Source organism: Corvus kubaryi, unplaced genomic scaffold (genome assembly GCF_017639235.1).
Source record: "Corvus kubaryi isolate FWS band 111438036 unplaced genomic scaffold, C.kubaryi_AGA036_p1.0 37396, whole genome shotgun sequence".
Lineage (NCBI taxonomy): Eukaryota > Metazoa > Chordata > Aves > Passeriformes > Corvidae > Corvus > Corvus kubaryi.
Window position 1 is genome coordinate 26,399,687 of NW_024581135.1, and position 14,280 is coordinate 26,413,966.

Below are 14,280 nucleotides of genomic sequence, written 5' to 3' on the forward strand. Positions count from 1 at the left end.
AAAATATGGTGTGTGGTAAATGCTGCAGATATGAACAAATCAATCCAAAGGCTGGAAGCACATTGAATGCCCTCAAGGGTAGACTGATCAAACACACAGAGCTGCATGAACAGATCTGCAACCTGCTGAAAGCAGGGATGTAAACAAGTCAGGGAATTGGTCAACTGCTAACACCAAATGAAAAGCAGAGAAACAAGGGTCAAAGAGGTTTAACTAAGCTGAGAGGCCCAAATCACTACTGTACTACTAGTACAGCTAGTAAAACAAATAATACTTAAGGAGTTGTCTGGTACTTCAGACTGAAAATGTGTGAATAGTACTGCTCACTGCTCATAATAATATACATATAAAATGTTCTGTTAAAATAATAGTAAACCTTACAGAAAATGACTGTACTTCAAGCAGCTTCAAGTATGTTATTGTCTTATTCTAAAATTAAATAAATGCAAAGCAGCACATGTAGAGGAGCAATCTACTGCCTGAAATTGTTTTTTTACCTACAGTTAATGTAAGCAATATTGAAGGTTAAAAGACTAGAGATTCTGGGAGTCTAATCTAAACATTAGCTTACGCCTCAGGATATTTCATTGCATTTCTCATCTCTCCCCTGCAGAGTGAGTTTGTTTTGCTTGTTTATGTGGGTGTTCAACATCAACTGGAGAAAAAGACATTTAAAAAAATAGGACAAATATAATAGAATTTGCTTCACACAAAACCTGTAAGAGCCTAGTTTACATTCCAGAATATCTGTGGGGATTTGAGAAGGCAAACAGATTGAAATAAGGTATTAAGATTAAAACAATAAAAAACAACAGATGGGACTTTGGACATAAATCAAACTCCATGCAATAAGAAAAATGCAAAATGCACTCCTGTCACATTTTATAAGGTGTAGTCTTTAAGAAAAGTTGGCATAGAAATAACATTCAGAGGCTTCGGTGCTTCACTGGCATTAAGATAACACATTTTTGACAAAGAAACTCAGTTCTCAATGCAACAATTACATGCAGGCTTGGGAGACGCTCCCACTGCACATTCCTGGCACATGTAATTAACTGGGAGAAGCACGAGGTTAATTTCTTTAGAAGCCAATGCTAAGTTACCTACATGTGACATGTTTTTCCACACATACAGATCAGTTTTCTGAGCATGTGTTCAATGTCAGCAGCAACACTAAGCGATACCCCTGTGGTGAGTGTCCAGCTGCTGAAGGAGAGGGGCAACTGGAGTCCTGCTTGCTTCAGGGATGGGACCTGAAACTGTTCTTGGACTGGGATAAGGGAAAAGAACGAGCAGCAGGAAAGGCATGTTGTCCACCAAAGCCCAGAATCTTTTTTTCAGTAATATTGAGAGAAGTGGCCTAGTTCACTTAAACAAGAGACAGTATAATCTCCCCCAGGTATCCTGCAAGATGCTGGAATGATAATTTGCACATAATTCCTCCCCTTCAATAATAAAACTTTCCTTCCTTTTAGGAAGCAAGCAATCTTTCTTTATCTTTCAAAAACTTAGCATTTTTAGCTCATATTTACAGAGCTTGCAAATATATAATTTGTCTGTATTTGTGTTGTGTATAGAGATGTAATGTGTTTCTGTATTTCTAGTCTCATGTTGGAAGAATATGTGCAGGCTATAGAAGGAAATTCTTGATTTACAAACATTAAACACTGATTGCTCCAGCAAGGCACCAGCAGTTTCTGTACTGTGAGCACACTGGAATTACATAGTATAAAATATTTATTTCAAATGCTGACACTATTAGTTAATTTGGTAAGTGACAATATTTCAATAATGTAGGTTTTATGACCATGTTGTCATGTAGGATGATAAACATTCTGTAAGTGTAAGTGTAAGCGATGAATAGGCATATAACTACAGACACTTGAGAGTTCACTCTTTCTGATTCAGGCCTACAATCTTGTTTTGCTTCTACTTGTTCATATAACATTTAGAAAAGCTGAAGAATTGGTGGAAAGCATGTTGGCATGGCTTATTCATGCACTGAGAGGCAGTGACAAAATGATTTTTCTTCTCTCTCTACAGACATACACTAGCTCTGTAGTTAAACTAATTAACTTGAGCAGAGTGTGTGACTAAGTGTGAGTGTGTGATTCTCCAGTTTGGGAAAACACTTACTCAGAAAGAATGGATCAAGCAGAGCTCTGAATCCTCCCTTGCACTCATCCATGGGCAGCAGGGGAGCTTTTAACTTGTTTGGTCACATCTGAGCCAGACATCAACTTATCTCCATGGTAGCACCCCATCCTCATGCACTGCACCTCCCATTCAGCCTGACTGCCTCCAGGAGAGCCAGAGAGCCATCACTGAGAGAGAGGATGTCAGCTTGGAGAGGAAGAAAGCAAAGGTGGCCAAAGCCCCAAGCCCCACTGCTGTTCACAGCCAAGTGCTCAGACAAGGTGTCAGGTTCATTCTACTCAGCAGGAGCAGGCAGACATCTCCAGCAGTTGTGGCTGGCATGGCTAAGCTGGTGCTTCATCATGGTGAGCCTGCAGCATCCCTCTTCTCCTTGAGGTCCACCCTGAGCTGCGTGCTGGGCTGTCCCATCTCCCCCAGGGAGGGGCACCTGCCTCATGGCTGCACGCTGAGCAAGAGCTCAGCCTGCAAGAGCCATTCTCAGCTCTGCCATACACCAGCACGGAGCCGCAGCTCTTCAGCTGGCACCCCACCAGGGGCTCATCCTGGAACAACCCTGCCCTTCCTCCTGCTTCCCTTCCCCGCTTCCCCAGCAGACTCCAGTTCCTCTGCCTGCCTCCCGCACCCCAACCCAGGACAGGGGAAGGATTCCCGAGGCTGTTGTTGGTTTGCCACAGGAGAACCTGTAAGCCCTGCCTATGGGCTGGCTGCTGAGCTGGGGTTAACACAGTGCCCAAATCAAGTCTTCTTGGTACTGCTGTTTGCTTCTGCCTGGCTGCAAATACTTCTCATGTCACTTACAGTCTCAGTTCACAGCTTATGTAAGTAGACGGGAACTTCTGCTTGTCTGTGCCTTAAAAGCACATTTCCATCCCTCATGATCACAGGGTGAAGCTCAAACACATTATTTAGTTGCATTCTGGTTTTCCAGAAGCAAACAATAAATAAAGTTACCTGGCTTAATAGTGATTTTAAGCCAGCCATTTCTGAGGCCTGATTCAGAATTGTTAGTGGTCCTGCAAGAAAATTCTTGGAATGGCAACAGAAATACAGGTTCCCAATAAAGTATTTCCACCTCAGCAGAGATCAGTCCTGCAGGAAATTCTCTGGTCACCCATACACACGTTGGCTGCACCAGTACAGCTGATGTGGGCATCAGCAATGCCTACCTCCTGGGCTAGGCAGACCTATACCCTGCTACAGTCACTTGTGTCAGATCTGATTTTTTAACTAATCTAGAGACCTGGAGATGCTAGAAGTTACTTTTTACAACACATCTGCAGGGATCAATTATTACCTTTCCAGTAAGAGGAAAGGGAGAGGGGGACAAAGGGAAAGAAAGGGAAGGAGATGGAAAAAACAGGTGTAATTTCAATATTACAGCAGACTGGCAAAATACTGGTCACCGCAAAGCACACAGACTGTCAGGAACAAAACCAGGAACAGAGCACAAGCCAACCTCGCTTCCCATGCACACAGTCCCATGTGCACAAAAGTACCTTATGAAAACTGTATTTCTAGTCATTCTGATTAGGAAATCTGATAGCTTGTGGCAGGAACTTCTCCCAAACAAAGGCTGCAATAGGTGACAGGGGAAAGCGAACAGGCCTGTACCATTCCTAGGAGCTGCTTGCAGGCCTGTTACAAGCAGTGGCACTGGTAAAACAAGCTGTACAACCTCTGTACCCTCTTTATCACAACGCCCTACACTACCTTTCCTGTTAGCACTTGGCAGCAACAACAAAGAAATTGGGCCGAAGACGAATGCTGAATTCTACAGTGTTGCTGATGCCTGAAACAAGTCTCTCTAGCCTCCCTTCATGCTTTCTCCTTCCTCGAATCGACCTCATGTACTTGAGGTGCTGCCCACTGGCTTTTGGCCATTATCTGCCCAAACCACCTGCCTGCTCTCTACTGACTGTATGTCCTTGTTCTCCAAAGGACTTGATTGGACTGTGATAGAGGGCACTGAAAAGCTCCTGTCCTCTGAATTGAAATGCATCTGGATCAGCTGTTTCCAACATTTCTCAATATTTGCATCCTTAACATTTTCCGTGCTCATGTGAGCCCCATCTAGAAAAGCCATTTGCTCAGACACCACATAGTAAATACAGACTTGCTTTCCTTAATCACCTCCCACAGACCAGCTGTCCTTAGGCAGCCTTATTTGTTGTCTTTGTGAAAGAAGCATCAGTGATCCCCAAAGCATGACTCCAGCACAGATCACCATTTGTGGATTTCTCACAAACTTTCCCTGTGGTACTGAGAGCTGAAAGAAGATCCCCTGACATAAAGGCAGAATACCCAAGTGTGCCATTTAAATTCCAGGGATCAAAACATTTCAACACTTCACTGGATGGAGAATGACAATGTTTCAGGTTAACATGAAAAGCTGAATTTATACAAATATTTTGGTACAGCTGAGTTTTCCTGCCGTGGAAAATTAACCTTCTTATCCAATAGAATGCGTTTTAGGTCATGGCAGTGAGCAGATGTCTATAATCTCCTGCACATGGAGAATTTCCATAACATCAGAATTAGCAAGAAGTAAATAGGGAAAAAAACCCTGAATGGAAACAAATGGAAGACTGACGTGGCTGTGTTCCACAAAGTACGTTCTGCAGCTGCATCACTGCTCTGGAACAAAGGGGAATATAATTATTGTTGTTTTACTTTCATTTCCCATTAGCAAAGCAAACGCGAAAAAAAAGTGGTTGTTATTTCTGCAGGGGAGAGCTGGCAGAGGTGAGCGTATGAGGTCACACAGGGAAATTATGAGGAGACTTTCTTAAGCCCGAGTAGCTCATGCACCCAATGAAAAACCTATCAGTAAAATTCACCATTAACACTCTGCTCCTGCAGGGCTGAGTCAGGCTTCTCAGATGCCCTGAGGATAAGGCACAGCCACACCTGCTGGGGTAGGGCAGGACTTGGCTGCTCTTACTCTCAGCTAAGCCAAGAGTGAGAATTGCTTTTGGGGACACATGTACTTTTGTCATGCTGGCCCCTGCTCCCAGTGTGCTTCCTGCTTGCAGGGAAAGCAAGGCCTGCCATGGTCCCTTCCTGTAGCCAAAGGTTTCTAAGTTCACTTGTGGGGCTGAGATGATTTGCCATACAGGCAGATACTCAACCATACACTACTTGCCTCAGTTTGTTGCTTCCTCCTTATTTATGACAGCAAGAAATGAAGCTCCTCATTCTGTCTCCCTTCTTTCTTTGAATTTTGGAGTTAATTCTTTGGCCAGAGACTTGCACCACTTATTTGCTTGCAAAACTCATCACCGTGGATAGAGAAAAATAAATTAACAATAATTGAGGAGGAGAGACAAAAGCAACAAAGCAACTGAGCTGCAGGATGGATGCCACCAGTCTGTGTATAGTAGAAAGCACCAGTCAGTGGAAATTTGCAGCATCCTTCTACTGTAACTTAATCCATCTTTTTCAGTTCTGCTGGACAGGATAGTAGCTCTGGGCTGGGAAAGCTTCTGCTTGTAAGAATGCCAGGATATTGTCTCTTCATGGGGAGGGGGAAGTGCAATAGTTTGTGTGGGAAGCGTAAGAGGTTACTCTCGCAATTCCTGTCCCAGCTGCAGAGGTTGTTGCTTGCTGTGTTCCTCCACACGCCTGGTTGATGTAAATCCTGTGCTCTCCCCAAGCACCAACCAAAACTGAAGGAGGAAAGTATTTAGTTTAATACCTTTTTTTCCTGTTTTCGTTTTCTGTTTTTCTGCATTTACACTTAGCAAGCAGACAAAGTGTGACAAGAGGTCATGCAAGGCCTGCTGCTTTGAAATGTCTGCAAAACTGTGTTCAGTTCCAACACAAGCATCTGACCTGGCTGGCCAGTGAGAAAGGGGGAAGAAGGGAGCAGAGCCACTGCACTACTCCAGCAGGGGCAAGTCCCAGTGATTCCTAATGCACAGGACCACCTGGGAACAAGGCAGGGTGGGACCTGCTCATTCCAAAGCTGTTTGGAAGTCCTATTCAGCCCTTAGTCATCAAGTAATTCCTTATCCTCCAACCAACACAGCTGCAATGGGGTTTTCCTCTTCCTTTCACTCCTGGAGCATACTACTGCTCGTGGCCAATAATGACATGAACCACCAACAAAAGACCATGCTTTTTGTCATTAATATGATCTTTAATAAATGGAATAATGCACCATTTTTACAGCAAGCCTTTTCTCTCAGGCCTAAAGAATAGCCTTTTAAATGTTCTTATCCAATGTCTCTGTATCAATACAATCTCTTTATTTAGGTTTATATATAACAAAGCAATTCTTACAAGTATTCATAGAAAACTCTGTAGTGGCTTTAACAATGTCAGCTTTCATAGTGGCATCCACAGATGATTAAAAACCAAAAATTAGCTTTTTATTTCATACTCACACTGTTCCATGAAACACAACTTATACAGCATAGCAAGGGTATTGGGCAGCTTATACAAAAGAAATAACTGAAAGCAATTATTTATAAATTCATACATGATATTTCCTCAGTCGTTTGAGAGGAAAACCAAAAATACCCGTTAACAAAAGGGTTCTGATGAGACTCCATATTCTAGGATTTCTCCCCCTCTTCCCCCAGAAAAGCTCGCTCAGAAAGTAATGCTCTCTTTACAGTCTTTCATGAGGAAAATGGCAGTTTCACATCTTCTTATTTCAGCTTTTACAGAAGACCAAACCCTAGAAATTTGTTCTTGCCATGTTTATTTTCCTCTTATACTGCATTTGGGGGAAAATAATCAACAGCGATTGTAAAATATGATTCCAGCTTATATAAATGTGAATAGAGCACACTTTCCTCTAGAGACAAAAAGCAGACAAGAAACATATACATACAAACCGTTTTAAATACATTTCAACAGTGTGAAAGAGAGAGAAGAGTCACCAATCAGGAAATTCAAAAGTGACAAATGAGTCAGCTATAACTAGGACTTGCCTGTTTGTTCTTGTGACTTCTTACAAAGACCAGAAACATTAACTATTTTCTGAATAAACAAGACTGAAGTGTGATACTTCATGATACAGTTCTGAAGCACAAAAAAGAAAGTGAATCAAGTGCTCTAGAAATAAACCTCACACGTTTGCTGTCTTAAAAACAAGTGAATGGGCTACAAAAGTGGACGTCTGGGAGACCCTGGAACTAGGAAGTTAAAAAGGCTAATTATTTCTGCTTTAAAATAGTGACCAGGTGAGATGCTGTGCCCCTGGATAGATACACTCCAGTGATACATCTGCAGTAGTTTGCAAGGACTGGGAAGAAATCCTTCCTTCCTGTGCTGTGAAAGCATGGTGTATGCATTGAAGTTAACCAACTGAATGACTTGAAAATTCAAACAATTGCTGATGAAAACACCAATAGGTTTTGAAAAATACCGGATGATTACACTATGAATTAGCGTAACTCCAACTAGTTCCTCCTTATTATGCACACGTGTACATTAAACCACAGTGAAATAAACAGAAATGGCCATAAGAACTAATTTGTATTAGTAATGCACTGCTAACAGAGACCTGCATGGAGCCCAGATCAACACTAAAGGGCCTTGGTGTAAATGAGGTTTTATCTTGAACCCTTCCACTCCCACTTCCCCAATGCAGTTCCACTTCTTGACAAAGCCACAGCTGCCCTGTGCTGACCCAGCCCGACAGCCTGAAACCCCCCTCGGCAACCCCTGGCAAGGCTCAGGAGCCAGGGCTGCCCCCTGCAGTCCCCACGTTCCACATCAGCTTTCCTAGGGCTAATCCTCCCCAGAAATGTTTACCACCACAGCCAGCAGAACCTACCCCTCCTTTGCCCACAGTCAAAGGCAGACTCCTCTTGGATTCCAAGAGCACTGGGCTCAGCCGTGAGCTGATGAGGTGCCCATTCCCTCAGAAACACCGGTGCTGAACAGAACATCCACCTGGATTTGCAGGAGCACCCACATCTGTTATTGCAGAAATGGAAGTTCTGCCTCCAATTTTACTCAGTACAGAAGAAACCCCAAAATGAGAAATCTGATTTGTTACTCTTTCATGTCAAAACTGAACCTACTTGGGGGGTGGGTGAGATCAAAAAGGGATGTATTTCTATAGCTACAGTTTCATATGACAATATAGAAGCCTAAAAGGTAATTGGATTTCGTGGACTAAAATACTATATTTAAATTGCAACCACGCACATAACTATAGCTACTACATAAAAAAGCCTTGTAAAAATTATCATGTGTTAAGTGTTTTGGGTTATTTTTTGATTTTTGAGAGAGGTATCTTAAATTACTCAGCTTCAGATAAAGTTTGTCATGTGCATTTCCAGGTTTCTCTCTCTCTCTGTCATAAATCCATTCCACCCAATCAATCAGTGACAAGTCTGTCATGGGAGATCTTGAACTGCTGGACTATGTGTCACAGTCTGACCCCAGCTTTACTGTGATGCACCACAGACAATTTTAAAATGGCATATGAAACACCACCCCCCACCCCCCCATATTATACTTTCTACCAGTGCTACCATCTGATGCTGTAACTCACAGAATTTATTCCTGGAACTTACACACAACATACATATGCATCTAAATACATAGAGAGTTTACATAAAAATATATATATCTGGCTTCACTGCAATATGTATAGTTTTTTCACTGAAGAAAGGCTTGAGGTTGAACAAAAATAGTAAGCACATTTTAAAAAGAAGGTTAGTATATTCACGTGTTAAAATGGGTACAGGGAGACCAGACAAAAAAGTTCAAATAATCCAAATTTATGCAAAATACTAAGTTGTCCAGTTTATGATCCAACTTTCAAAGACAGATCAATCATATTTCAATTTACTTTGATGAGCTGCTACAAATTTTCCAATTACACATCAGGTCATTTATATGCTACTGTGCTTGGCAATTATTATTTTTATGGCTTAAACCCAGCCTGTTTCAGCAATGGGACCAGCCATCATTTTTATACAAATAAAAATTACAGCAAAATTACTTTCTAATGTATAGACTAAATATGTGAATTTTTAAATTCTCCCTAATTAGGCTAGAAATGTCCACAGTAACATTTCAATGGCAGTATGGCTATGAACTTTTGAGTATTTTTCATTAAAGAAAATTATAATCTGAACATAGACACAGTAATGTTATATTAGTGTATAGTTTTTAACATTTTAAAAAGGAGTATCATTAGAGCAAAATGCACTGAACACTGGAACTAGGGCATATACAACGTATACATAAATATTTTTAAATAAGGATTCATTACTATTAAGTTTGGGCCAATAATTAACTCCATACAATTAAAGAACTTCTTTTTCTCTTCTCTGAGGCAGGTAGGATTCTAGATTTTAGAGAAAGGTGACAGGTGGGACGATATAAACGTTCTAAACATATTTATGAGGTGAGTTTTTTTTGTTGCTTGTTTCCTGAAACTTGTCCACATCTATCTTGCATTGTTTTGTGCCCAGTGCATGGAAAAAAATCAAAATGTGTTGCCTTTGAAAATTAGGTAATTTTCTATATGAAAACAAGAGACAAACAAGTGCCACTAAGAAAGCAAAACAAGAGTGGAAATGTTGTTCCGGAAAATATTCTAATGATGATACAATCAGATGGTTTTCTTTTAAATTAGGAATCCCTTTACTTTAGCTGTGCAGTTTAAGTGCATCTTGGAGTTTCAAGAAAGGCCTTGGTAATACTAATTGGCTAGCAAATGAAGCTATAAAGCATTATAAACAAATTCAGGGAAGTGTTGCAGATATCTGACCTGTAAATACCAATTGTAGAAGACTATGAGGCATGTCTGTTCAAAAGTTTTGGAATTCACATTCTAAAAAACGTGTTATGTTGGTAACTCTATTACAGTAAACAAAACAAGAGACAATGCATTAACCTAAGCAACTCTCCTGGCTTCTCCTAGTAAGCCATTTTCTATAACCAGCAATATTTTGGATTTCGTCTTATTTAGACAAACATCAAAAGTCTGCTCTATCATTTTACTTGAATTATCCATTATAAATTACCATAACAAATATTCTACTATTGCCTATTTGACAGTGGCACAATTAATAGGTATTTACACTGCCATTCTATTTTCATTTTGCTGTATTTATCTCGTCTGCCATATATGTGAGAAATTGATAGAAAATTATCAACTTTCATAATTTTCCTTCTTTTTCTTTAAACCAAAGAAATAAAGCAAAATCATAATTCACAAGGAAATAAATCCTATTTGTCTTCCTTGTTTATAGGACATTTATCAACTATCCCTGCGTTTGATTTGTAGAATTCTTTCTCTTACATGTATTTTCTTGGTTAAGGATGATTCCCTGTGGCATGAGATAATATTTAGTATCATTTAACTTACAGAGAAAGTATTCTATGGAGACTGGATTATGTACTGTGAAGAAAAAAACCAGCATTACTAAATTAAACATTAAAACCAAACTGCTAATCTGATTTCATCTAGCCGTGCAAAATTACAGTATTTTGGTACCTACTTAAGAGTTTGCTTTGACTGACCTTTAAAAAAGAATAGATTTTTCTCTATTTAATCTATAGGGTATTTAGTGATAAAGTATATTTTTCTATCGTGTTACAAATTATATTTATCCGTGGGAGATTGCACAGCCAATCTTGCTACTAATTATAATTCATTCCAAAGGCCCTCCAGCAAGTAATAGAAATAGACAAAGGAAAAAATAAAAGTATTGTTTAAGAATGTTGAAAGAAAACTGCAGAACAACATTTTCATCTGGTATTAAAATCATTTTGATCGCATTGATCACAAAAAAGTTGGATTTCTCACAAAGGCATGGCCTGCAAAGAAAGGCTAAAAGACTGGTGCAAATCTGTCTCAGCAGAAGGAAGCAGCAGTCAAGAGAAGTAATTCTTCTTTCCCCAGAGTAGTCTGAGTTAGTAGGAGTCCTAAATACTCTTTTCAGCCCACATTCTGAAATGCTGATGGATGATACATGCAAGGCAAAGCAAAGTCATTGGGAAAGTAGAGAAGAACCTTCAACACCACGCTACAGTGCTCACCACAAAACAACACCGCGCGCTGCAATCGGAGACTCACAGGAGGCCAGAAGAGAAGAGAACCACAGTGAGCAATGTGAACAGAATGCCAGAAATTCTGATTCAGGTCTTGAAACCCAGCTGAGCAACTGGCAGGTTTTCAGCATCTGGGACATGAGACTGCAGCAGATGGGAAGCCAGAGAGTGAATTAAAAGTCAAACCAGAAGAAGGCTGTATTTTTGAAAAGGAGAGATATAACTGTATTACACAGGGAGAAAACGTAATTATGCCTCAGAGATGAGAGGTACTATTTGAACTGGTGCTTGAAGAACATAGGGAGCTCAAAATGTGCCTCGTGGCTTGTATTTCTACAACTACACTTAATCAAAGTCTGGATTTATAGTGCTATCTCTTGGAGATATCTAGAATCTAAGAAATGTTAAGAAGCATTACAAGAGAAAATCATAGCAATCAAGCACAAGCAAGGGATTTTGGGGAACAGCAAGAATCAGATGTAAGCAAGGCATGTATTAGCCTAGTTGGATCAACATATAGAGAAGAACAGGGTTGGCAAAGTTTACCTCAGGGGGAAAAAATGGTAAAATGGCAAGGAAACAAATGAGCTTAAAAGCAGAGAGCATCTGCTTCAGTCAGCTGAAAGGAGACAGGCTGGGGGAGACAATTGTTTGCTGCCAGTATCCTGCCACAGGAGTCTGGCAGGCTAACCAAATTGATTTTCTTTCTTTGAACATCACCAGTTTTCAGATGAAGTGATAAATCTTTGCTTGTTACCAAAGACTGATGTGTTACACTTTTTTATATCCAAATAGTTTTTACTGAAGTGTTTTCAATTGGAAAGAATGTTTCTCAGGTGGAAGGCTATTTCTTAGGTGGAAGGAGGGTCTAACTAATAAGAAAATTAATTTTCTTCCAGTAGACAGTAAAACCAATCACTCCAAAAAAAGGAAAGGTTTACTTGAGATAGTGAAAAAACAATTTATCTGAATACATATTACGTTCACATTCACTGACAGCTAAAATCAATGTGCATACAAACTGAAAGAAGGGACTAAGCAGAGGGGAAAAAAATCCCCAACCCTCCCCCACAAACACCCATGAATTTTAAAAGCATGCAATAAATTTTAACAAGATGGATGAGGGCCTCTAAGAACTCTGAAGGAAGGATGAGTTTCAACTCAACTTGGCAACAACAGTTGATCAGGATGCACCTACCTGCATAAGTAATCAGGCTGATTTTTAGCCCATACTGTCTGTAAGGAGGTAAATAAGGAAAGACTTGTGCCTCATCACAAAACTGTTTTGTGCCAAGTAAGATTCATGATTTTTTTCTCTGTGTAAACAAAATACGTTCACAACCTATCTTCACTCAAGCTTTTAAGTATGGTGATTATTAACAGTTCTGAATAAAATGTATTTTTCAATGTACACCATTAGTGATCTAAATAAGGTTTTACATAAATACAGGGGGTGAAACTGCACACAAAATAAAATGGAAAAAATGGCTGACACTGTTTCCTTAGATTTGTTCAGCATTTTGTTACTCAACTTCACAGGCTGGCATCTACTACTATGAAGGAAACACATTTTGATTTGGAAGGATCAAAAGAAAGTTACGGAGCTCAGATTTTTTTTTTTTGTTCCTTTTCTAAAGCCCTTTCAAGTTGGGGAAAATTCATGTACTGTCACCTCTGAGCACAATGTGATATTGGCAGCTGCTTCAAGCTGGCTACGATGTGCAAAGTTCACTGTCATGACCGGCTGACTGCTCAACTGTCAAGGAAAAATTAACAAGTACAAAAATGGGAACATGTGGCAGTTTTAGAAACACACTTTTCAATAAAGCCTACTGTGAACTATAGACTATTGCACATTTCAACATGACACAAGGAAAATAAGGGGTTCAAAAGAGAATACACTTTGTAACATAGAAATATACAGACTAGCTTGTGCACAGAAATCAAAACATGGTTACAAGACACCACTGCAGTCAAACCTGTCTTATAGTCTGCTTATGATCTTAGTGACCTTAAGAAACTGGTCCAAACTGATTATCAGCAATACTTTTTTTTGTTACTTTTTTTTAAAAAAATATTTTGAGACCACATCTTTGATACACATATATATATTCCGTGGTCAAAACAGACAGACTTAACTTTAGCGATACTAAATAAAAGTGCAAAAACGTTCAAAAAAATAAACAAAATAAAAAATATGGAAGCATAAGCTACAAATTTTCTGCATAGCTGAAATCTATTTAAAGCGAGTCCTTGGTAGGGGTTGCTGACAGGAGGAGAAAGCAGTTTTTAAAAATGTCTTTCTGCATGTTTGTTTCAAATAATGCAAAAAAAAGGTCATTTGTCGGCTTCTGAAGTATTTCACAGGCAGTTCACCCCTGCGTCCTTAGAGACCATCGTGGTGGCAGTGCCCCCCTCTGCAAGGTACACAGCAGTGCTGGATTTGGGGGGCACTGCCTGCTCACTGCCGTTGTTGTTGACCTCGCAGTGCAGCGGCTCTGTGGAGATGACCCACGTTGACGGACGCCACCGCTTGAGAGAGTACGGAGTCTTCACACGTTTCTTGATCTTCTCTCCTGAGCCTGATTTGCCATCCTGTGAGGAGTCACCTACTGAAGGACAAAAAAAACCAAACCAAAACAAAAAAAACAGAATAGAAAATAGTATTATGAGGAAGGTTAAGATTAGACTGGGGTCCAGGGTTGTTACTTATATGAAACAGAACACAGGAAAAAAAAATCTTTAAACACAGAAGCAACTGTGTGGCAGGGGCATGACAGGTGTATCAACTACAACAGCTGCCACTAAAACAAAGGGCTACATTCTGTTCTCTGTCAGAAATTACTTCAGTGAAGTAATTTGTGTTACCTGGAATGCACATTGGCATCAAACAGGAGAATCAGCATTTGACATTTGAGGGGCTTTTGCAACCATAGTATCTTATATTACCTGTAATGGGAGGTACAAAAACATGTTGCTACTACAGGACAGCAAAGGCTAAAATTTAAATAGTGCAACTATATGTTAGGTCACCTAATCCTACTCCACCTGGCAAAGCATTTCACCTGAAGACAAAATGGTCCAATCTCTGTTAAGATC

At 40.0% G+C, this 14,280-nt stretch overlaps 1 protein-coding gene across 2 annotated transcripts in view; it reads right to left on the reverse strand.

Annotated features, from left to right (window-relative positions):
* Positions 1-6,271: 6,271 nt before the first annotated feature.
* The window catches only part of BMPR2 (bone morphogenetic protein receptor type 2), a 108,863-nt gene continuing 100,854 nt past the window's right edge, over positions 6,272-14,280 (reverse strand). Inside the window, exon 13 of one of the 2 annotated variants that reach the window (XM_042041394.1) lies at positions 6,272-13,793. In XM_042041394.1, the coding sequence (XP_041897328.1) occupies positions 13,543-13,793 (251 nt within the window). In that variant the 3' untranslated portion in view covers positions 6,272-13,542. Of the gene's footprint in view, positions 14,131-14,280 lie in introns of both variants that reach the window. The other variant, XM_042041395.1, reaches the window with a different exon arrangement.